Here is a 26812-nt window from a genome sequence, read left to right as displayed (position 1 = left end):
TAGAAATTTATATTTGTGTCATTCTCAAAACTTTTGGCCACGACTGTACGGCGTTTACAGTGTATATCTCCACTAAAGCGAGAACATTGCCTTTAAATCTCAATCACACTGTAAAGATGAATTTCTGCGATGCAGATTGAAAAGAGCCCGAGGTCGTTCAGGGTTTCAGGGGAAGAAGTTGAATGGTAATTTATGAATTCTCACAACATATCTCTCAGAATCTCCATTGAGAATGCCTTTTAGTCCTGGGTTAGGCTTAATATGTGTCTGGGAAACTGGCCCATTGTTTCCTACCTTGAAAGGGTCCCTTGTTGCCCTGTTATGGTATTGCATTACAGTAAATAAAGAAGAACAGAACAACACTGACATTGTGTGCTCCTTGCAAACTCCTTGCTCCCCGAAAATTGTCAAAGACTCCAGCCACCCTTGTCAAAGACTGTTCTCTCTGGTACCACACGGCAAGCGGTACTGGAGCGCCAAGCCTAGGTCCAAGAGGCTTCTAAACAGCTTCTACCCCCAAGCCAAATAGACTCCTGAACATCTAGTCAAATGGCTACCCAGACTACTCACATTCACATCACATTAACTCTACCTACATGCACATACTACCTCAACTTACCGGTGCCCCCGCACATTGACTCCCTGTATATATTGTTATTATTTTACTGCTCCTCTTTAATTACTTGTTACTTTTATCTCTTATTCTTATCCATAATTTTTGAAACTGCACTGTCGGTTAGGGGCTCGTAAGTAAGGTCTACCTACACCTGTTGTATTCAGCGCATGTGACTAATAAAATTTGATTTGAGTTCAAATATGAGGAAGCTTGACAAGTTTGTCGTTGTGTGTAAGGTAAGAAAGAATGCCTATTAAAAGTGTGACAGTTATCAGGTCGTACAACATGCCGACAGTATGTGGCAATATGAGAGCTCTCAGTGTGACAAGTTGTATTTTGTCCTATTTCCTTCAGCATTCATATGTTAAATGATAAAATATAACACTTGGACCCTTTTTGTATTTGTCATTTCAAGCCAGAAGGGAAGAGAGCTGAGAGCTTAGTGCCTGAGTATAACAAGCCTTATTTCTGGTTGAAGATATTTTACATTACCTCCACCTGAGAACTTATGGGTTCTGCAGTAACAAAAAAATATACACGAGTTACAACAGGTAAAATATGACTTGTAATGAATATATAATATACATCTAAGCCTACAACAGCGACACACTATCTCATCAACTGAAATGGCGTCTTCTGACTTCGCTTTCATTTCCACAGATACACTTTGTGTCCTACCTACAGTAAGTCCCCCTTGTTTGACACCTCAAGTAATATAGGTTTTTGTTCCACAAAAAACGTATTGCTAAAGAGCAACACTGGACTCATGATATTACAGATACAACATTTGGTTTAAAACTGAGTAAAAAAAAAAATACAATTTCAAGTTCTCTTGGCAGGCAATTGATATAAGGGGCTTTTTGACTGGGGTTTTCTTTGTTCCTTTTTTTAAGTTGTGTTATCTTCAAATATTTACACACAGAAGGACATCATCTTGATCCTCTGACTGAACACCATGGAGATCCGGTCACTCGTTTCACTTAATGTCCCGTGGTAGACAAAGAACACTTATCACTAACAGTACAGTTGGGCTCGGGGGCAGGTCAATGCAAACTGTAAGTGTAATCTCTAATGCCTGAATTTGCAAATTTACCAGAGATAGAGTGAATACTTAATCATTGGATGATACACAGTTTCCATAGCATCTGTGTCATGTTAACAACACTTACAGCAGGCTTCTGTACAGTGCGTGATATATAGTATTATTACACTCTTAAGACTCTGTTACGCTCAGTGTAGTCCAATAACATTCATAGTTGGCTCCCCTAGAAAACAGTACAAATTGAAGGAAAGCCATTTGTATCCAAAGCATTGGTGAACAAATATTATGGATATCATTAGCATAGAAACTCCTGATAAGGTTTTTATGCTCTGATATCTAATCCTGGCAACACTTAACTCCTTACCCTGTGGCATTAATGTAGGTATAGGTAACTACCCTCCAATTACAAAAAAAAACATATATTTTTAACTAGGCAAGTCAGTTAAGAACAAATTCTTATTTTACAATAACAGCCTAACGCGGCAAAACCCTCCTCTAAACCGGACGACGCTGGGCCAATTGTGGGCCGCCCTATGGGACTCCCGATCATGGCCGGTTGTGATACCGCCCAGGATCGAACCAGGGTGTGTAGTGATGCCTCTGTCACTGAAATGCAGTGCCTCAGACCACTGCACCACTTGTGAGCCTTCAAAAACAGTGTTGGGTATAGACATTTTTAATAAAAATAAAAAAGCATACGCACAAGGATTCAATGGTTTCTTTTTATAGTGAGAGTTTAAGCCTGCCTTTTTTTGTTTCACAATGATAATATCAGTAAGACACCCAAGGGCCTGATGTCCCACGAATGCAAAAGCAAATGTCCAAAAATATAAAGCCCAGATTTTATCCAAATCATTGAGTGTTACTTTTCCTAAAAAGACAACATCGGTGGTTTTACAATCTTTGCTGAAGATTGAAGAGAATCATTGTCCATCATTTAACACTCTTTTAGCAGAGGGAAACAAGTGTCCTAAAAGGTAAGACAGTACAGTCACCCATTCCAGAACTGGGGAGGAAGAGAACTACACAACTAGAATCTATATGCCCTAATTAATCATCAGTCACATAACTCAAATTCTAACAGCGTAGATGGAAAAAAGCATTTGTCCAGGAGAGAATGAAATGTTGAAGTCAGAGAGGACTGGACAGCAGCTTGGAAAGCTGAGACTTAAAGCTTCATTAATGGACTTTCTTTGATTTTGGACTTCCCGGACAGTCAAAGAGAGTGGCAAACACATAACAAACAGTATGTAGCATCTGCAGCATGCAATGGTCCATGAGTCTGTACTTGTTAATTCTCTATGTTCAAGAGCAAAGAGTGGGAGGTTCTTCAGCCAAAATGTCTGTGCAAATATACTGCATGACTCATTGTCTAAACATAACTAGTCTTTTGGGACTGCGGGTGTCATGACAACTAGGTGAACGATGATGCCAGCTGTTTTGTCTGTTGCAGTGGCTCAGTGTCGCACCACTGTTCCACATGGTGAAGTTACATATATTTAGGATTCCAATTGTGAGTTTAAGCACAAGGTGTAAGGCAACCCCAGACATCCCAACCAATAGATCAAAACAACCAAAATACAATGACACCTGTTGTTCATCTGTATGTGCAAAATGGGAAAATGCAATGCCAAGCAAAATTATATTATATTGTATTATCTTATGTGATTCATTTTGATTTGATTATCAACATAATGCAGTCTGTGGATCTGAGTTAAATTGAGGTGTGCATTTGGAGGAATTGCACAACACATGAGGTTGAGGACAAGACCTGGACAGGATTCCATGTTATAGACTGAAGGAAGGATTGCTGTTTGGCTTGGAGCCTTCCCCACTCACGCCCTCTGTCTGTCATGCTGGGTACAGCACACATAGTGGAGGGGTAGGTAGGGGATGATGAGATCAGAGTGGACGGGTGTGGTCCAGCCCCGTCCAGTCCCTGCCTCAGACCCCTGGTCTCTGTGTGGATAGCGAGGGGAGACCTGCCCCCCTGGCTTTGCCCTCCTCCAGACCTCCTCTGGAGCATCAGGGACAGTCCTGGCCATGGTCCTGACTCCTGCGTCGTCTCTTAATGGCCACTTGATGGTTCTCGTTCATCACTCCACTGTCCTCCCCCCTCCTCCTCTTTCCCTTCCCTGCCTGTTTTCGAGCACACAGATACAAAGGAGAGAGACTTGAGTAAAGAATGTTTGTGGAAGTCATTTGTAGATTTCTTCCATTGTGCTAAAATAAATAACTTGTCCTACATTTGGTTTTGGAATATGAATTAGTATAATATAAATGTTTTTGTTAATGAAGACACAACTTGATAATAGATTATGGAGTAAAAAGGAAGCATCAATGAGTGGTCCTTTGTAGCTCATTTGCTAGAGCATGGTTCTTGCCATGCCAGGTTAGTGGGTTTGATTCCCAGGACCACTCATAGATAAAAATTAAAAATATGCATGAGTCACTTGGATAAAAGTGTCTGCTAAATGGCATATATTATAATGAGAGAATTTGATAACAAAAATTCAAATAAATGTGCTACTCAATACTACCACTAGGTGTCAGCCTAGTACCAGTAAGCATGAATCTCTAAACCATGAACAATGGACGACAATAGGTCAGCAGCACAGCAGAGATGATTAAAATAGATAAACGTGTGATATCACATGTATCCACTTACTCAAACAGAACAGTGAACCAGGTCAGATTGTACAACTGATTACACATCCAGGCTGCATCCCAAATGGCACCCTATTCCCTATATAGTGAACAACTTTTGACCAGGGCCTATAGGGCTCTGTTTAAAAGTAGTACACTATATTGGGAATAGGTTGCCATTTGGGATGGAACCCATCCAGACTGTGAAAGACGTTGATCCAGACCTTGACGTCATGCTCAGCAAACTTCTGGAACATGTTGGCATAGATCTTCTTGTCCTTTTCGTGGTGTTCCCGGATATTGCGTTGACAGATGGATACTTGATCGCGTGCCGCCCGGTTGGAGGGGTTGACCTGCAGCACCAGTTTAAAGTCAGACATGGCCAGGCTGAACTCGTTACGGAAGAGACGAGCCTTCCCCCGCCGGTACAGAGCCTTCTCATTCTTCTCATCCAGCTCTATCACCTGGGACATACACACATAGATACGATATTTGTAACTATATTTGTAACATTAAGGTGTACCTACAGGGATTTATAAAGGGCGTTTATAAGTTTAAGTTAGTTTATATAAAGCTGTTTAGAAAAAGTTACAGAATGGTTGAAAAGGTGTTATTTTAATGCTTGTCAAACAGATTAATACTTGTATACAACCCCAGTGACCCAGAGCGAAAAGTCATAGACAAACACAACTGTATGCTATTCCATGAACAGGTGTTAGCTGCATGCTCTGTGTGGCTTCAGTATGATATACGTGTATATGTTTGTGGGGTTTCTCATGCGTGGTGCCAGGTATGCAGTGAGAGTGTACCTTGTTGCAGTTCTCCACAACCAGTGCGTACTCTCTCAGCTTCAGGTAGCACATAGCCAGGTTGAGCTGGGCAGCCAGTAGGAAGTCCTGGAGCTTCTGCTGCTCCTCCTTGCCCACACCAAACTCCATCTCCAGCCACAACACAACGCGCTGGTACTGGACCACTGCCTGAAGGTAACGCCCCGCCTACATCCAGGGACAACACATGGGCTACGTTTAGCAGGTCTCTCATACCAACGAGATTTTAGACAACATTTTCATAGTTCAAAAGCAATGTACAAAGTACAAAAAAACTGCGAACCTAAATTATAATCTCGCAGTTGTGATTTTGAAGCTTTTCTTCAACAATGTGCGGTATGAGGTGTCGATTACTTAACGAGACTTTAGTAATCTGAGCAATGTATAAAAAGTCACCTCTTCATATAATGCACGTTGTTGAAGAACATTTTCAAATTAAATCACTCTTCCAGGTTATAATGTCGCTATTTGACTAAATAAATCGTTAAATAATTGAAAAATGTCCTTGTGAACTTGTTTGCAGGGGTTCAAGTTCTGCAAGTTCACAGGGTTTGGTTCAAATATTCACACACAGATGCATCCAAATGCCATGAGATCTGTGTCTATTTTCTGAACGACAGAGATGGCCCACTATACCTTGAAATATTGGGTCCCTTTCTGTTTGGCTGTGGCGGACAATTTCAGTTTCTCCTTCTGATCCAACTCCCAGGATTCTTTGGCCTTGGAAAGGAAACATATTGTTATGATTCAGAGGAGGAGATTTGAGGATGACTTTCATTGAGATGATGATGCCTGTTTCTTCCCATTATTTTCTCCAGGGTCACTCTGCCATCATGCAATATCTAACTGAGACACTCATTGTCTAAACTCCACCAGCTCAAATCAAATCAATCTGTTGGTATCTTCCAGGGACACTAACAGGATACTTGAACACATTGTTGCTACCTTATCTAATCCAGCAAGTAGAACTCACCTTCTGAAAGTTGTTTAGAGTCACTTCATACACCAGGTCTGAGTTTGGTCCAATCTTATACTGTGCTCTACCCTCTTTCCCAAAACCATACCTACAAAAAAACAAGACAGAGAGTATTGTATGGCTGACTAGTCCTGACATACACCCGTTCCATGAAAGGCAAACATAAAGTCAAGATTTTTTGTATAGTGATGCTTGTTTAAAGCATCAATCAGCAGATTGAAACAATAACAAAGCATCCTCCCTGACCCTGTTTTGGTAAAAAGCTGAGTGATGGAAGAAATGTAACCACTCTCAAATTCATAGATATGGATGGAAGGTCTTACAATCCATGATATCAACATTATAGTTTTAACCATGTTTTGAGGCAATGTTTGTTTACAAACGTTGGAGTTCTCTTGGGGTACAACAGTTGAACTAAGCTCATGCGGTATTTATGAGGTATATTCTTCAAGAACCAATGGGTATATATCAATATCAATCATTTATAAGTCCAGAAATGTATGTAGAAACTGCAGATTGACCCTTTAAAGTAACTTCTCCAGATTTATATTAAATATTACCCATAACTAATTACAATATGAGTGGAATAGTTTCCCTTACAAAAAATATTTTCTATGTTGCAATGGTGTGGGCATATACTGGTCATTCAAAATAATTCATGTGAGTAGACCACTGATTGGCTAGCTCTTCCTCCTCAGGATGATGACATCATCCTCTATGAGGAACTAGCAGACGTTTTTCTGTTTGATATATAAGTTCGAGGTGGGGTTTTGGATGTCTTTTTTTAAATATATTTTTTATCTTGCCGAAAAATACGAGTATAGGATGAGTCAACAACATTATTTGGGTATGAGCGTATCTACCTTGTGTTGCAACAGGGACACTTAAGCAATAGGTTTGATACCCGTAGTTTCGAGGTATGCGTTGAAATCGCCGACGCCTCGATCACACCGACAGTGTCATTTCGCAAAATGGTACTCAGCATCATCTGGATATGTGTGCAACAAAAGTTCAACATTCACCTTCTGATACCATTTCTGTCAAGCCGTTAACGAATACAGTTTGACACATACGTTGGATAAATCCAACATATGCACCACACAGAACGTACTGCAACTGCCTCTGCAACGCGATGCTGCAAGGCAAATGCAGTGTTCCGTTGGAAATGAATGTACTTCTTGTGTACCAAAATGCAAAAACACTATTGGTGTGAGTGAGGCGAAAGCAGCAAAAATTTGAAGCAGTGTGCCAATGCGTGTATCAATGACATCCGAAGCTTTGTCTGCTCATGTGATTGGCGAGATCCCACTTGATTTCACAATGATTCCGAATGCTTTCTTCGATTCCAAGCTGCCTTCAAACACCGACCTCTACTGGACACAGTACTTACAAATTTGGGATTTTGTATAAAAAAGTTTCACCTGACCGGTAGCTTACGCCTCGATCACACCGACAGCGTCATTGCATTTTGGTACACCAGAAGTACATTCATTTCCAACGGAACGCTGCGTTTGCCTTGCAGCTTCGCGTTGCAGAGGCAGTCGCAGTACGTTCTGTGTGGTGCATATGTTGGATTTATCCAACGTATGTGTCAAACTGTATTCGTTAACGGCTTGACAGAAATGGTATCAGAAGGTGAATGTTGAACTTTTGTTGCACACATATCCAGATGATACTGCGTACTATTCTGCCCCACAACACTGTTGGTGTGATCGAGGTGTTGGCAGGTAGAGTAGGGAACATTCAGGGATGTGAGGGTGAGGTCGAATCCTGATGAAGGCAAAATTGAAACCACACTTTCTGCACTGTTGTTCAAATAATTGTATTTAGTTTTAATTGTAATTATATTTAGTATAGTATACGCTTCTGTCTTAAGCATCCTAATTAAAGCCATAAATTCTGTTTTTTTTTCATATACACTGCTCAAAAAAATAAACATCCTAAATCTGAATGAATGAAATATTCTTATTAAATACTTTTTTCTTGACATAGTTGAATGTGCTGACAACAAAATCACACAAAAAGTATCAATGGAAATCAAATTTATCAACCCATGGAGGTCTGGATTTGGAGTCACACTCAAAATTAAAGTGGAGAACCACACTACAGGCTGATCCAACTTCGATGTAATGTCCTTAAAACAAGTCAAAATGAGGCTCAGTAGTGTGTGTGCCTGTATGACCTCCCTACAACACCTGGGCATGCTCCTGATGAGGTGGCGGATGGTCTCCTGGGGGATCTTCTCCCAGACCTAGACTAAAGCATCCGCAGGCATTGGTGGATGGAGCGAGACATGATGTCCCAGATGTGCTCAATTGGTTTCAGGTCTGGGGAACGGGCGGGCCAGTCCATAGCATCAACTCCTTCCTCTTGCAGGAACTGCTGACACACTCCAGCCACATGAGGTCTAGCATGGTCTTGCATAAGGAGGAACCCAGGGCCAACCGCACCAGCATATGGTCTCACAAGGGGTATGAGGATCTCATCTCGGGACCTAATGGCAATCAGGCTACCTCTGGCGAGCACATGGATGGCTGTGCGGCCCCCCAAAGAAATGCCACCCCACACCATGACTGACCCACCACCAAACTGGTCATGCTGGAGGATGTTGCAGGCAGCAGAACGTTCGCCACGGCGTCTCCAGACTGTCACGTCTCTCACATGTGCTCAGTGTGAACCTGCTTTCATCTGTGAAGAGCACAGGGCGCCAGTGGCGACTTTGCCAATCTTGGTGTTCTCTGGCAAATGAAAAATGTCCTGCACAGTGTTGGGCTGTAAGCACAACCCCCACCTGTGGACGTCGGGCCCTCATACCACCCTCATGGTGTCTGTTTGTGACCGTTTGAGCAGACACATGCACATTTGTGGCCTGCTGGAGGTAATTTTGCAGGGCTCTGGCAGTACTCCTCCTGCCTGCTCCTCCTTGCACAAAGGCGGAGGTAGCGGTCCTGCTGCTGGGTTGTTGCCCTCCTACGGCCTCCTCCACGTCTCCTGATGTACTGGCCTTTCTCCTGGTAGCGCCCCCATGCTCTGGACACGACACTGACAGACACAGCAAACCTTCTTGCCACAGCTCACATTGATGTGCCATCCTGGATGAGCTGCACTACCTGAGCCACTTGTGTGGATTGTAGACTCCGTCTCATGCTACCACTAGAGTGAAAGCACCACCAGCATTCAAAAGTGACCAAAACATCAGCCAGGAAGCATAGGAACTGTGGTCTGTGGTCACCATCTGCAGAACCACTCCTTTATTGGGGGTGTCTTGCTAATTGCTAATTGCTAATTGTCTTGCTAATTGCCTATATTTCCACCTGTTGTCTATTCCATTTGCACAACAGCATGTGAAATTTATTGTCAATCAGTGCTGCTTCATAAGTGGACAGTTTGATTTCACAGAAGTGTGATTGACTTGGAGTTACATTGTGTTGTTTAAGTGTTCCCTTTATTTATTTTTAGCAGTGTATATATATATTAAACTTGAAGGCAAAAAAGGGAAGCAGGAATTCCAAATTTAGGCTACTGATGCCAAAAATGTACTACTGCGCCACAGAGTTTTGATAAAACCAGTGGAGAACGAAAAGTCTATCTGATAATCACACGCTGCTATTTATTGTTGACCAGCAGATGTCACTAATGTGCATTGTGAACAAATATTGAAGCTACGAGAAATTAACCACTTTTTGGAACAATTTGGTAAAAGTACCAAAGCCTTAAGAAATCCTTCCCATCACTAGCGATAAGGAGTAGATTAGAGTCATCACTAGTAGAGTAGAGTAGAGTAGAGTAGAGTAGAGTAGAGTAGAGTAGAGTCACCACTAGCGATAGGGAGTAGAGTAGAGTAGAGTAGAGTAGAGTAGAGTAGAGTAGAGTAGAGTAGAGTAGAGTAGAGTAGATTCACCACTAGCGATAGAGAGTAGAGTAGAGTAGAGTAGAGTAGAGTAGAGTAGAGTAGAGTAGAGTAGAGTCACCACTAGCGATAGGGAGTAGAGTAGAGTAGAGTAGAGTAGAGTAGTAGATTCACCGCTAGCGATAGAGAGTAGAGTAGAGTAGAGTAGAGTAGAGTAGAGTAGAGTAGAGTAGAGTAGAGTAGAGTAGAAGCTCTTACTTGGGTTTTAAGTAGAGCATGCAGCATTCTCCTTTCTGCATCTTCTCCATGGCCCTGTCTACACCCAGAGGAACGCCCATATCCTCTGACTCGCCCACCACGAAGTGCACATCCCTGGAGTCAAACAGACGCTCTTCACAGCGACCCTCCAGGTGTACTGTGGGATACAGGAGGAAATTGGAAAATAAGATAATTTTTTGAATGGTAAATATTAATATTATTATATTTTACTTAATGGGAATGGACTGTTCAGATAGCATAATATAGTTTAGATTGTTCAACATGTTTAGTTTGAGTGTTCAAAATGTTGTTTTTTTGTCTTGTTTGAGACTGTACAAAAATCTGTAATCATTTTGATCACAATAAATCTGTTCACAGTCACTAGCTAGGTTTCCATTCAATTGGCGACAGATTTTCATGTGACTATCCCCAAAATCTGAATAAATACAATATGCGCATTTTCCCATCAGATATGCGTTTCCTTCTAATTGACTTGTTGCGGATAAACGGTTGTCGGTGATGACCTAGTGCACATAAAAATAACTTTGGTGATTAAATTCCCATGTACTGAATAAAAAATACAAGTTAAATGGGTTTCCATCACATTGTCAACTCTGGTTTTGTCACCAAATAAATTGCGGTTATGTAGCGAATATGCCCACTCTGGTCTTGGCACGTGTGCTCTACCCAAAAAGCCTGCAGATATACAGTGTGGGTAGGCTATCTAACATGGTGACGTTATTATGGACAAAATAGCGAGATTCTTTTTATTTGTCAAACAGCAGCCAAGCCTCGATCATCATGTCACCAGAATAAGACCCTCGATATTTATTGTATAGGAGCCTCTATTGGAAAGGAGCGTCAAAGCTTATCACCGTGCACTTTCACCACCCTGTGACGTTCATCACAACTTATTTCATCTGTAGCCTGATAAATTCAACTGTATGCTCTCCCGAGTTGTAGTGAGAGGACCACATAGCGTATCATTGCTTGACTCCAAGTTTACTTTGTGATATGATTGTTATAATAATACCACCATTTCTCGCATAATGTATTTTACCGACACAAAAAGAGCTCACTGTGTCTAGGGTAATTTGCTTTGTTGACATTTGGAAAGTCTTTTGCTGTTTCAATCAGGCCTGTCGTAAAAATTAAAAAAAATATCCAACATGCACTTTACTCAAATAAAAAGGTTGGATGGAAACCTGGTTAATGTGAGACAAAGCCTTTGTACCAGAATCAATTAACATATTGATCACCAAGATCACAGTCAATTAGATCACAGTGAATGTGATAGAGAGAGAGCATGTCCACCTTACCGTGGACTGTTGATCCGTCGTTGGGGTTATTATAGCCCTCCCCTTTGACCTTTATCCTCCTTGTGATGCCGCCGTCGTCCGTCAGCACCTCGCCTTGGAAGCTCAGCAGCTCCACCTACAGGAAGGGAAGAAATGCGTAAGGACAGAATAAAAATGTCACGTGACATCCATGCGTTGCCATAGCAACACTAGCAGCAGTGGCACACTTTTAAACAACGGTAACCGAAAGATTCCATGGGGATGAAAATGATGACAGAGACAGTGTTATGTGTTCTGTTCACAATGCCGAGAGAGAATCTAGAACAATGCACAGTCAGAATACAAAGGGGAATCCTGTTACGTGCAGAGGAAGGCCTTATATACCATCATCCCCTTGGTAACCACTAAGCTTTTACCTACCTCAAACTGTAACATGGCGTTGGGAGGTATTTTGGGCGGGCATCCAGCTGACCCATAGGCATATGCTGGTTTACAGAGGAGCATGCACACCTCTCCTCTCTGCATAGAGGACACACCGATATCCAAGCCCTTAATCACCTGACCTGTGGAGTGATACAAAATTAGAGACATGACAAACAGATGTAGGCTACATATGCAGTGAGATATGGGCGATACATACGGCGGATGAGTTAGATTAGTTCTTTCTTCCATACATACAGATGTCAAAAATGTAAGTATAATATAGAAGCTATATGTACATCTGTATGTCCTGATGACAGTTCTTCTTCAGCTGAAAAGGTATCGGAGATGTTTAGAAACGAGTACCTCAGCAAGAGGCCGTCTCAGACTCGGACATACCCTTTCCCAGACTGAAGGTGAAGGGTTTTTTGCGTTCCATACTGGAGTCAAACTTCTTCCCATTTATTAGTTTGCCAGTGTAGTGTACTGCTACCTTGTCCCCAATCATGGGTCTGTCCCCATCCTCTCCCTGGTTTTTCACCACCTGTATAAAGAACAAATGTCAGCCCTGAGATAATCTCAACTCAGCATGCTAGTACTTGTTTCTCTAGCTAGACAGTGATGATGGTTTCTTCGTGTCACATACTTCTTTTTCGTGTACCCCTATTATAATTTTTCATCCTAACAGCTAGGCATTTCTTGCAGTGCTCTGTTTTAGAGGTAACACCAAGGTTGTGCTCAATACAAAGGAACACTCTTGATTCTGGTGGCAGAATTATGAAGGATGCCTTTCTCTGAAGTCTCTCTGGTTACTGTGACAGGGAAGACTTTGTGTGTGCGCTTGTAACAAGTTGAGCTACACACTCCTGTATGCAGCTTGGTCTCATAGACTAGATGTAACATAGTAAAAGTAAATCTGAAACACTCAAATTAGTAGGATATGTTACGTTTGGTATGGTTACAGGCAAAAACGAAAGGGGGTGGTTGGTTGGGGTGGATGAGAAGGTGGATGAGAAGGTGTATAACGGTGAACGTTTAGCAACCCAAAGGTTGCGTGTTGGAATCTCATCACGGACAACTTTAGCATTTTATCTAATTATTTATCTAACTTTTCAAATACTTGCTACTTTTAAGCTATTTTGCAACTACTTAGCATGATAACTAACCCTTCCCCTAACCTTAATCTTTTAACCTAACTCTTAACCCGAACCTTAATCCTAACCCTTAACCCTAACCCCTAACCTAGCCATCTTAGCCAGCTAGATAACGTTAGCGTTAGCCACCTAACCACCTACAACAAATTGGAATTCGCAACATATATTTGAAAATTCATAACATATTGTATGTTTTGCAAATTCATATCATATAGTATGTTTCGCAAATTCGTAACATATCATAAGAAATGGATAATGCACATCCACGAATTAATACATACCATACGAAATGTAATATGTACTAAAGGGAGGGTCTCGGGTTTACATACAGAATAATACAAAATGCTCTGAGACCAGGTTGCTGTATGTCAAGACAGAGTTTGTCCCTTACAGAGGAGGTTGGGAATGAGGTTGAAGCCTACCTTGAGAACTCCCTCGTCTCTGCTAGGAGTGACGTCGATGCCCTTGGCAGCAAAGACCACAGCAGGAGACTGGTCATCCATGGACTGGTCCTTATCTGTGGTCATATCTGCATCTGGGCATGCCACTCTAACCCTGCACAAAAGAGTCACACACACATTGTTTATACCTGGGATGCGCACCAACGTAATAACAGACTCACAAAACCCCACCAACACACAAATACCCCTTAAAAAAGGCCTTCCAGAACCACCTGAATGTCAATTAAACTGTAATCAATTATACGCATATGCTTTAAGTAGGTAAATGTGTTAGCTATGCTATATCTCTGACATCCTGTGAGTCAGGGAATTACGTTTCTAACCTCTCAACTCTGTTTCTTCTTCATTCTGATAACATGCATGAGCTGACGCGGTGTATGTAGAGGTGCTGACTAACGGAGAGTAAACTCTGTGCCGTTACTTATTTTGAGACTTGCAACACAGTACATTATTGGGAGACGGTTGAAGAGCCAAACAAGCTTTCTAATGATGAGCTACAGAAATAATATCCTCATATGCCTCAACGGCCAACCTTCTCCCAGCCCACAGTACATTATGCTAACTCTGGGAATTTGCTACCATCATACTAATGTCAAGACTCCAGTAAACATGCTGGTTCATAGCAGTATACTAAGCCCACATTCACTTTTGACAATGTCGAAGGTTTCATTTCAACCAAAACTGCAATGTGGTAACCTATTTAAGCAGTAGCTTGTTTTTTCCCATGGTCAAATAAAAAAAAGTATTTCTTCTTCAATCTGAAAAAAACTGGGCCGTGAAATATGAGATCTGATGGTGCAACAGTGCCGCCACTCTTTGTGAGACACGCTGCACCATCGTTGTTGGGTACTGTTGAATAGCTTTCTGGTGATGAGCACATTATAATATTATCCTGATGTCTTTCTTTAGCAGCCTTTATCTCGCAAACCACAGTACATCATTTAAACACATTTGAATTCATGCCATAATACTAGTGTCATGTGTGCAGTGGATGTAGGTCTGACCTAACTAACTGTAATACAAAATTCTCACATTTAGTGACTGAAAATGCCACACACGATGTGTCACAAACACAATGGCTTTTTTCTCTAGGACGCACGCCCACAGGTCTCACAAGACTCTTCTGAAGGTCCAAGGTACCAGTTAAAAAAATGTATGAAAGTATACAGTACCAGTCAAAAGTTTGGACACGCCTACTCATTCAAGGGTTTTTCTTTATTGTTACTATGTTCTACATTGTAAAACTATGAAATAACATTTACATTTACATTTAAGTCATGTAGCAGACGCTCTTATCCAGAGCGACTTACAAATTGGTGCATTCACCTTATGACATCCAGTGGAACAGCCACTTTACAATAGTGCATCTAAATCTTTTAAGGGGGGGGGGGGGGGGTGAGAAGGATTACTTTATCCTATCCTAGGTATTCCTTAAAGAGGTGGGGTTTCAGGTGTCTCCGGAAGGTGGTGATTGACTCCGCTGTCCTGGCGTCGAAAATAACAAATAACACATATGGAATCACGTAATAACCAAAAAAGTGTTTAAACAAATTAAGATATATCTTATATTTACGATTCTTCAAAGTAGCCACCCTTTGCCTTGATGACAGCTTTGCACACTCTTGGCATTCTTCTTGGCATTCTCTCAACCCCCATCCTCCCCGTTCCAGAACAAGACGTGTATGTGCACAAATGGCAGTAGTTTGTAAATAAAGTCACCTGGATCTGTTCAAGTTATGTACCTCCTCTGAAAGCAATGTCTAAGATACAAATTCCAACAAATATTTAATGAATGAGTGACAATTTGCAGGACAACCAACTAAGAATTAGTTGAAAAGCCAATAGCAATCTTAATGAATATTCTGTTACCACCACCTGTTGCATCTTTTCACAAGTTAAGATAAGATAAAAATGTACTTTATCCCGCCCGGGCAATTAGTTTAGGGCCTGGTACCATGCCTTAGGACATGAGAAAATTGTCGTAGTCACAATCAGCCATGACGCTATGTGTCTGCTATCTAAAGAACGCTGAGGTATTAAAAGTGTGTTATAGAAATCGCAGGTCCTCCATATGGTGTCTTGCTATCATATTTGCCATTTTAACCTTTACTGTGTCAATGTTGATTTTGGAACGTCTTTATCTGTTTTATCTTTGGCCTGGCTGTGAACTATGGACTAACTTTTAAGATATAACGTTGACGCTAATTAAGCTTCAGTGTTTTCTGTGACGCTGGGTATTATGCCCTATTGACCCATTTAAAATAAATTATAAATACATTGTTTATTTAATACAATTATCGAGTCATTGAATATTGAATCATCTGTGCTGACATATTATGATATTTTATAGGGGATAGACAATCTTATGTTGAATAAAATTGTCAAAATGTGAAAACTATGAAGGAATCTAATATCAGATGGTGTCGGCTATTTAAAATCAAGACAGAAACATTTTCTGAAAAATGTCTTCAATTGAAGCGGACTGAGGAACACGATGAAACATGCACAGTAAAATCACTGTAACACTTAATTCTGCACAGTTTGTAATGTCATCATTTCACCATACCTCAGAAAACAGAACAAAACATTTAAAAACATGATGCTAGCCCAACACTTATCTAAAATATCTAACAGCTAATTGAACAACTTGCACCATACTGTTAAACAAACGTGAAACAGATTTAAACCATATACATAACCTTGATGCTTAGCTAATTCATTCATTCAACTTTTGCTGTTGACTTATCTTGCTCAATGAATACAAATAGCCCATTGTAAGCTAACAAATCAAACATCCCAAGTGGACTTTGAGTCTTTCAAATGTCATTACAGCATGCCATGACGCCCACCGTCTCAGACTGTTCTGAAATTGTTTCTGTGGTTAGAAACAGGTACGCTTGGCATTCCTAAAACACTATTTTGTTGAAATTACATTGTATATCTGAGAAATTACGCTAATTGATTGCACCCAAATGTCCCATTTTAATTTATAGGATTCCGATAATATTCAATAAATATAGTACCTATCATCCGATTTGGACCAAACCTCTTCCTACCAATAAGTAAAGGTGTCCACATTCATCCCAGCCGAAACATTTCGGAAGAGTTTGTGCATATATTATGATGACATTTTGCAACGTTTTTGTTCGTTTTGGACTTTGGTGGGGGGGTTTTGGGCAGTTCGGGCACATTCTTTTCAGGAGGCAAGCCAAAGTTCGGAGCCAAAGTCACGCCTCGTTGTTGGTGATTGGTGAACAGTAGGGATTCTTCAATAATGTATTTGTTGTGAAATTGTTTCATTGAGAAACACTGCACCAAACATCTTAGGATATATGTAAAATTGCACGACTAAGATCTCCCTGGCAAAAAAATCCAAATGAATGACAGATTTCTTGAGTTATCATAGATTCATTCTGACTGTTTTGAGGAAGTGTATACTGGCTATACCCTCAAAATGGACAAACAGTACTATTGCCGCTTTTCTCATTTTTCAAGCGAAGGTATGCAAGCACACTCGTTCAGTTCGGCTAGAAGAGTTTGGCTAGGCGCCAGCCGTACTGAAGCATGCTGACGCCTTAAGACATAAGGAATCCCCAAAAATGGTCAAAAACCTGCGACTGACTCGCTGGTTACTTTTGTTTGGCTCATGATGAAAACACATTTTGTGTGTCATCCTCACAAATCAAGCCAGTCCTCCATGAAAGCAAATCAGTCTGTCCTTCTTTTACACTTAATATTTATCCAGGAAGCGGGCCCTTTGTCAGTGGTTTATTCCCTTCATAAAAGGTCTATATTAATTACTGTTAGACCATACCCGGTGAACAAGCAAACCATTAGGCTACAGCAGTTATACTAGTTTCATTGTTATGGTCTCTAATGGGCTTCAATGGTAAAAGTCCCAAACACACAATGTATACTGTTTTGCAATTGTAATGGTATTGCATTGAGTTTAATGGTAAATGTCACTTTCACAATACATATAAATCTGTTTCCTGATAATTTTATTGAAAACATGACAGTCATGCAATTAATTATTTGGTTAGGGTTGTCACCTTATTTTAGTCCCTAGACCATTTCTACATCAAAGGTTTTATGCTTGTAGGTAAAGTGTTCAAATAAGAATTGCATAGGGATAGCCCTCTCAGAGAGCGACCACTTGTTGGACTATTCAAGGAGAGTTGGGTTGAAGCTACTATAAGGACACACTGAATTGCTTTCATGGAGGACTGGCTTGAATTGTGAAGATGACGCACACAATTCATTTTCATAATGAGCTAAATCTATTGGTTTTCTACCCAAAGGAAATTGTGAAATTGTGTGTAAACACAAGAGACCAGCAAAATGAATAGAGTGTGGCTGTAGAGCCAGAATAGTAGCACCTAGTGGTCAAAAGCTGGTACTTTCACACTATCTTTATTGAATTTTATCTTAATATTATCTGTCCAATTTGGGTGCAATCAATTAGCTTAATTTCTCAGTTCAAATTATATTTCAACAAAATAATGTTTAAGGAATGCCATTGTATCTGTTAATAACTATATAAACGATTTCAGAACAATCTGAAATGGTGTGTGTCAAAGTCCTCTTTCTTGTGCTTTTTGAGGTGGAACAACCCCTTTGTCATATAGGAAATAACAGCACATAATTGGCTGACTATGAGTGGCCCTCCACAGACATCCACAGTGAAGTCACACACACAGCTGATACCAATTCTCTCCCTACACTTTCCCCTTGGCCCGAACCAATTATGTTAGACCCTAGATTGCCGATGTAATATATTGGCAACAGAGAGTCTTTGAAGCCACTGGTCGGCCATTTTGGCACTCTCCAGAAGAAGTAGTCCTCCATAGGAATGAATGGAATTCTACAGTATTTAAATTCAATGTTTTAGTGACAAAATGACATGTATTTAAGTGTAGTGGCGACAGTAACATTATTACTTTCAAAAAATGATACTTTAAAGTGGCAATCAGCAGTAAAAACAATAACAAAACACCCTCCCCACCCCTGTTTTGGTGACAAGCTGAGGGACAGAGCTGGAGAAATGTAACCACTCTCAAATTCATAGACAGAGCTATGGATGCAAGGTCTGACTATCCATGAAATTAAAATAATAGTTTTAACCATATTTTGAGGCTATATAGTGTTTGTTTACATTTACAGCTCATGGGAAAAAAAAGCTATATTTTTCAAGAATCAATTAATTGCTAAGTTTTAAAAAATGGATATGGTATAATGCCTTCCTTTACTTTTTCCACATTGTGTTGTGTTACAGCCTGAATTAAACATGTATTTAATTTAGATTTTGTGTGACACAACACCCCATAATGTCAACGTGGAATTTTGTTTGTAGAACATTTTTGAAATTAATAAAAAATGAAATGCTGAAATGTCTTGAGTTGTGTGTCTATTGGTGAGAGAAAAAAATCAATTTTGAAATAAGGCTGTAAATGAACAAATTTGGAAGGTGTATGTATACTTTCTGAAGGCACTGTAACTTCCTCTTTAAGGCCAAATGTTTTATATATATATAGGTGTGCTCCGCACATTGGCTAACCGGGCTATCTGCATTGTGTCCCACCCAACACCCGCCAACCCCTCTTTTACGCTACTGCTATACTCTCTGTTCATCATATATGCATAGTCACTTTAACCATATCTACATTTCCATACTACCTCAATCAGCCTGACTAACCGGTGTCTGTAGGTAGCCTCGCTACTTTTATAGCATCGCTACTGTATATAGCCTGTCTTTTTTACTGTTGTTTTATTTCTTTACCTACCTATTGTTCACCTAATAACTATTTTGAACTATTGGTTAGAGCCTGTAAGTAAGTATTTCACTGTAAGGTGTAAGCTGTTGTATTCGGCGCACATGACAAATAAACTTTGATTTGATTTGATTTGATATATATTCATGCTTAATTTATATAATCTAATTAAAAGAATGCATGAAGGTGTATGCAATATAATAAACGTGGCAAGTGTAGACGATAATAAATGCTTTTCTATAGCTTCCAAAATCATTTTTACAATGGTGGGTGAGTGCCAAGATGTAGGCACGGTGGCTTCAAAACAGCGCCCCCTGTCAGTCATAGTGGGGGTTTTTTCATTATTATTTCACCTTTATTTAACCAGGTAAACTAGTTGAGAACAAGTTCTCATTTGCAACTGCAACCTGTCCAAATAAAGCATAGCAGTTCGACACATACAATATTTGTAGATGTAACAGCTGACACAGTTGATCTGCTGGCCCCCTAGATACCAAGTGAGCTGATTCACTGCTGGTCTAGACAATCCATGCCAAACATGATAAACTAAATTAATTGGCTTACTATTAATCATTGTGCTCAGTCTTCCCTCCATACATCTCTTCCACCACTCTACCCCTTCATCGCCTCCCTTGACACATCTCTGCTTCTTTCTTTAGCCCTCGCTCTCACATTTCACGTTTCGTTCAACTTCATCTCTTCCTCTTTCCGATGGAGAGTACCTAACTGGGTACTGGTGCTATTGTTCATAATGTACAGAAGTGCCTGTGGGCGAGCAAACACAAACACTCTATCTCTCTCATACACACACATACTCTCTCACTCCATCTCTCTCATACAACCCCATATACTCTCTCACTCCATCTCTCTCATACACACACATACTCTCTCACTCCATCTCTCTCATACAACCCCATATACTCTCTCACTCCATCTCTCTCATACACCCACACATACTCTCTCACTCTATCTCTCTCATACACACACACACATACTCTCTCACTCTCTCTCATACACACACATATTCACCCTCTCTCGCTCACACACACACACACGCACACGCACACACGCACACACGCAAGCACGCATGCACACACACACACACACATCACACAAACAGATTTGATGCTTCATTTAGGTCTACAGTACATTCAGAAAGTATTCAGACCTCTTCCCTTTTCCCACATTTTGTTACATTACAGCCTTATTCTAAAATGGATTCAATCAAATAAAAATCCTCATCAATCTACACACAATACCCCACAATGACAAAGTAAAAACAGGTTTTTAGAAATGTTTGCAAAAGTATTACAAATAAAAAACAGAAATGGCTTATTTACATAAGAATTTAGACCCTTTGCTATGAGATTCGAAATTGAGAAATTGTTTCATCCTTGAGATGTTTATACAACTTGATTGGAGTCCACCTGTGGTAGATTCAATTTGTTGGCTATGATTTGGAAAGGCACACACATGTCTATATAAGGTCTCACAGTTGACAGGGCATGTTAGAGCATAAACCAAGCCATGAGGTCGAAGGAATTGTCTGTAGAGCTACAAGACAGGATTGTGTCGAGGCACAGATCTGGGGAAGGGTATCAAAACATCTCTACAAAATTGAAGGTCCCCAAGAACATAGTGGCCTCCATCATTCTTAAATGGAAGAAGTTTGGAACCACCAAGACTCTTCCTAGAACTGGCCATCAGGCCAAACTGAGAAATCTGGGGAGCAGGGCCTTGGTCAGGGAAGTAACCAAGAACTCGATGGTCACTCTGACAGAGCTCCAGAGTTCCTCTGTGGAGATGGGAGAACCTTCCAGAAGGACAACAATCTCTGCAGCACTCCACCAATTAGGCTTTTATGGTAGAGTGGCCAGATGGAAGCCACTCCTCAGTAAAAGGCACATGACAGCCCTCTTGGTTGCCAAAAAGGCACCTAAAGGACTCTCAGACCATGAGAAGCAAGATTATCTGGTCTGATGAAACCAAGATTGAAGTATTTAGCCTGAATGCCAAGTGTCTGGAGGAAACCTGGCACCATCCCTACAGTGAAGCATGGTGGTGGCAGCATCATCATGTTATTGAGATGTTTTTCAGCGGCATGGACTGAGAGACTAGTCGGGATTGAGAAAGATGAACAGAGAAAAGTACAGAGAGATCCTGCTCCGCAGTGCTCAGGACCTCAGACTGGGTCGAAGGTTCACCTTCCAACAGGACAACAACCCTAAGCACACAGCCAAGACAACGCAGGAGTTGCTTCCTGACAAGTCTCTGAATCTCCTTGAGTGGCCCAGCCAGAGCCCGGACTTGAACCCGATCAAACATCTCTGGAGAGACCTGAAAATAGCTGTGCAGCGGCACTCCCCATCCAACCTGACAGAGCTTGAAAGGATCTGCAGAGAAGAATGGGAGAAACTCCCCGAATAAAGGTGTGCCAAGCTTGTAGTGCCATACACAAGAAGAAAAGAGGATGTTTTCGCTGCCAAAGGTGCTTCAGCAAAGTACTGAGTAAAGGGTCTAAATAGTTATGTAAATGTAATATTTCAATTTGCAAATATCATTATAGGCTATTGTGTGTAGATTGATTAGGGGGGAAAACAATTGAATCCATTTTAGAATAAGGATATGAAGTAAGAAAATGTGGAAAAAGTCAAGGGATTGGAACACTTTCCGAATGGACTGTATGTAAGAATTGTTCTCACATACGTCGAAATTATATAAGTAGCGTGTAATCACTTGCCATTGTTAACGGAAACATCAATAACCATAGTAATAAAGCTTAAAATTATAATTCTTTTCTGGGACTGTGGCATTTCTTAATATGGAACGGACATCACTTCTAAGAAAAGTTGGAACGGAACATCATGTTCTAGGAGCTGTAACGTTATAGCTTTCACATTGACAGGGCCAAATGTATTAACACACACACACACACACATACACACCAATAACATGTAATAATAATGAGTTGATTTAATGATCTAGTAAAATAATTATGAATTCAACCTAAAATGTGAGTGGCTCTGTGTGGGGGAAGGAATGTATCCCAGTGTGTCGGTCTGTCTGACTCTGTCTCTGTCCACCTCTGTGTCTGTGTCTGCCTCTGTCCATCTCTGTCTGTGTTCATCTGCGCAGTAGTGTGTGTGCGTGTGTATGTGTGTGTCCATCTGGGGTGTGTATGTGTCTGTCTATGTGTGTGTGTCTGCGCAGTGTGTTTGTAAGACTGTGTGTGTGTGTGTGTGTGTGTCTGCGCAGAGTGTATGTGTGTGTGTGTGTATGTGTGTAGAGTGTGTGGGGGGGAACACGATGTTCCTTCTGTTCTGAGTTCCTGGCACAATCTGATGGTGTTCACCAATCTTAAACCTACTCAGTCAGAACACAGCATCTGCTTCGGATGGCAATACCCAAGTAGGCTCCCCTCAACACAAATAGAGACTAACGCACATTACATCATTTTTTAATTGCGGAAATGCTAGGACTGACGCAGAAAAAAATATATAATTGATTTAAATTATTGCTGAAATGTCCAATCTGACCTTGGAGGGGGGAAAGTCAGAATTCTAAATATTAGAAGTACTCTGTCAAAAAACATTTGAACACAGGCTATGGTACTCTAATAACTGAATGTGTAATGTAACTGTTAGTAATTATGTACCACCGTATTAAATCCAATCACCAGTCATTCAGAATGCTTGTGCATGTGTCTTTAACTTCATCTTTATGATGAGGAAATGCAAACCATCTGGGTATAGAATTATCCATATAAGTTACAGCTGTGGTAGAGCCAGCAGCGCGTCTCTTAGTCAGAGGGAGCGTGGAACTCAGAGACCCTGTGGAGAAATACAGGGACGGAACACAACAAAGCCGAGAACATTTAGTCCTGAGAGCTCCAGCAGCACAGTCACTTCACAGATACACATTGTGCCTCAAAGCACTTTATCACAAGTCAATGCTTCACGCTAATCCACATATAAAGAGCAGCGCCAGATAAACTGGACACACTGTCTGGCTGTCCTGGGTGACAAAGACTGACGTGGTAACGGAGTGGGATACTGTCTGAAAGAACAGGACATTGTCTACAAGAACAGGACATTTTCTGTCATAGTGGATATTGGCTGACATAGGCTAAGTAGACATTGTCGGTCCTGGGGAGAGGGACACTCTGCCATGGTTCAAAGAAGGAGTTATGTGAAAAATATTCATGAAATATTGTAGGACAAAGGAAGTTGACAAGAAAAAAAACATTTACTATTAAAACAAAATGAATTGGAAATATAGCCTTCGTCGGAAGTGCTTGGCCCTTTAGAAAGCGTTTCCTAATGGTTTTAGTTTAATTTCTCTGATTTAATAGGACACAATAAGAAGAGTGTTGGTTTTAATTATACACACTTATTTTACAAGTCAACTTCCATTGTCCTCCAAGACTTCATTTAAATTTACACATTTCCAATTTGATCTTTTATTAAACACCTTGGTTGGAAAGAAGGTAGCAGCAGAGTACCCTTTCATCTAGAAGCAGGGAATGGGGTCTAATATGTAATGGCATGGGCATTATATGACCCGAGGTAAGAGGTATCTGTGCTGCTAAGTCAATACTGTCTGGACTCGTTTCATTCAGGGTGATCCCTGGATGCAATTTCTTGGAAATGCTCTATTTTTCTCTCTCAGAATCTCTCTCTCCAACTCTCTCTCTCTCTGATTTATTTCCACAGGGTCACGTCGTCACATCTATCCGTACCATACCACTCTTGGCCCCATAATCATAGAGCGTCTAAGAGTAGAAGTGCTGATAAAGGATTAGTTTACCCTTAATAATGAATACAATTAAATGGACAGGTTGGTGGGACCTAATCCTAGATCAGTACTCACACTCTGAGATTTTATGAATGTGGGCCAAATCCTCCATCTGACTGCCAGGTTTACCACCATAAAATACTAAAGACATGTACCCAATGCCATGTACTCTACCACAGAACCAACCTACCTGCCCCCACAACATTGGCAGATAGATAGGAAGGCTGAAATGCAGTAAACCATTATGTGGCCAAGCAGACCTTGGGAGGAAACCTTGGTCTGATAAGTACTGAGGGTACTGTATGTCCACGTAAACCCCCACACATAACAAGCCTTGAACATGTGCTGCAATAAATGCCTTGGTTGCCTTCCAACATGCAACCTGTAATTGTATATACCTGTATTGTGGCGCAAATAAAATGGCAGACACATGTATTTCTAACAATGTTCTAGTTCATATCTCTTCTGCTCAGTCGTCCAGTTAATAGCTAGACTGAAACAAGCAATGTATAAAATCATGTTTGTTTTTTCCCCAAAGGAGAGTCACACCTATATGCTATGATTCATTCACTGCATCGCCAATGGTTCTGGAGATACATGTTGAATAAATGTAACAGAAACGTTAATTGCAATTTCTTAATTGCCTGTAATAAGAGGACATGGGGCTACATTTTCATTTTAGGTCAATTTGATTTACCTTTAATGAAATTGAAAATATTAATTGAGTTAGACATTAGATACATTATTCACAGTGTGTGTGTGTGTGTGTGTGTGTGTGTGTGTGTGTGTGTGTGTGTGTGTGTGTGTGTGTGTGTGTGTGTGTGTGTGTGTGTGTGTGTGTGTGTGTGTGTGTGTGTGTGTGTGTGTGTGTGTGTGCGCGCGTGCGTGCACCTCTTTGTGTTTCTGACTGTGTGTGCATGTGTGTAAGAGAGAAAGAACCGAAAATTATAAAGAGTTATCCTTTATAATAGCATTTGATTAAAACCTTCATTGGATGTAAATTCAATCCACTCTCATTAAAAATATTGACAAGCGATAAGTAGAGGAATAGAAGTGAGCATGATATCCATATGTATCTGGAAAATAAGCCTAGAACCCAACTTAATAGAGTTGAACACTGATTCTAAATAAGACAAATATGCTGAATCATAAGTATATAAAATGAAAACTTTTATGTATTATATTATCTATTTATTCTGAGGCACCTGAATGTTTAACCGGGTACAATTGGATACAATCTAACTCGATTCCTACTCGGTCATGCTGGTTAAAATATGCCCAATAAATCAAACCAATTACACTTTTTCGATAAAATAATAAGAAATAGGCTAAAGCTGTAACTTACCTATTTATAATTTTTATTTTCTCTTCTTCTGTTGCTCGTGTGCTATAACTTCAGCCGGTGTATCACTACACTGGCTCTGCAACGCACGTAAGCACGGCGATTTCAAACCCGCCCTCTCATAACCAACCAGGGTACTTAATGTTCTGTTTTTTACAGTCGAAACCCCCCGGCACTAGTGACGACCAACACGCGAGTTTGAGCCACATGGAGAAGAGAATTGAAATGACACTGTGAAGAAGGTGGAGGGAACTGGGGGTTGGGGGGGGGGCATTTAGTGTACAAATTAAGGGCAGGTCTTGGAAAGTGGCCACAAAGTAACACAATGTTCCGGCTGTACTGTAGCTGCGCTCTGGTGAGGACACAGTGTTCTAGTAGACACCCTGACCCTTTAACCAGTTCTGTGCCGAGCGCCGCCGCAGCTCGCGCAGCTCAGCACTGCTACCCGGAACAGTCTGTACAGCAGCAGTGTACTCATGGACTGTCCTCGATTACGAACGGAACATTTCACAGATTTCAGAATGGTTCCATGCTTTATTGGAGGACAGATAGGATAGGTGCGCCATCTGGATTGGAATAATTTTTCAAGCGCGCGACATACTGGCAGCCGAGGTTATTCATGGGATGTGGAAAGAAATGTCATTCAATTTGTTATGTAGGCTAAATTAAAACTCAGTGAGTTAGATTTTTCCTTTCGAATAATATTTACATGATCATTTACACATCTCGATCACCATAACAACTAACAGGCTATTAGGAGTGTTGATTGCCAGCAACAATGAATTAGGTTAATCAAGCACATGAGACATTTTATATATGATTCAACAGATTGAAGAGTGATTTGGGAGGTTTCTTGCCTACAGTTGTTGTTTAACAAAGCAGAATCCAGTCACTGATTTAGACCGAATAGAAGTGGCCTCTATACCAACATATAAATCATATGAACAATATTTAACGTTTTTAGTTTACCTTAGTGCTCTAATCATATAGTTCTATTTTTTTTTTCATTAACCTAGATAGGCAATTTTACCAAGTGTGGTGAAGCCTAATGCAGTAGTTCTCAAACCTCTTCTCGGTGAACCCATAGCGTTCCAAGTTTTGACATATTCAAAGCTAGCACACCTTATTCAACTACTCATCAAGCTCTTTAGGTACATCAGATGAGATAGTTCAGGGCTACAACAATGTTGTGAAATGTCTGGGGGTACCTGAGGAGAGTTTTGAGAACCACTGACCAAATGCATAATGCACAACATGACCAAAAGTATGTGGAGACCTGCTTGTCAAACATCTCATTCCAAAATCATGGGAATTAAAATGGAGTTAGTCCCCCGTTTGCTGCTATAAAAGCTTCCAC

General features: G+C 40.7%; 1 protein-coding gene across 1 annotated transcript; it reads right to left on the bottom strand.

The window, feature by feature from the left end:
• Positions 1-2366: 2366 nt before the first annotated feature.
• On the bottom strand, positions 2367-25670 carry LOC118388787 (peptidyl-prolyl cis-trans isomerase FKBP5-like). The gene is made up of 11 exons (XM_052527064.1): positions 25459-25670; positions 13510-13642; positions 12333-12477; positions 11934-12076; positions 11535-11649; positions 10216-10372; positions 6105-6195; positions 5768-5851; positions 5114-5299; positions 4529-4768; positions 2367-3797 (listed from the first exon to the last, which is right to left on the bottom strand). Exons 2-11 carry the CDS (start codon positions 13612-13614, stop codon positions 3684-3686), a joined length of 1380 nt encoding a protein of 459 aa, XP_052383024.1. The 5' UTR covers positions 13615-13642; positions 25459-25670; the 3' UTR covers positions 2367-3683.
• Between the last annotated feature and the right edge of the window lie 1142 nt (positions 25671-26812).

Source organism: Oncorhynchus keta, chromosome 10, assembly GCF_023373465.1.
Source record: "Oncorhynchus keta strain PuntledgeMale-10-30-2019 chromosome 10, Oket_V2, whole genome shotgun sequence".
NCBI lineage: Eukaryota > Metazoa > Chordata > Actinopteri > Salmoniformes > Salmonidae > Oncorhynchus > Oncorhynchus keta.
Note: the sequence above shows the minus strand (reverse complement) of the source record. Positions and strands in the feature narration are given on the sequence as shown.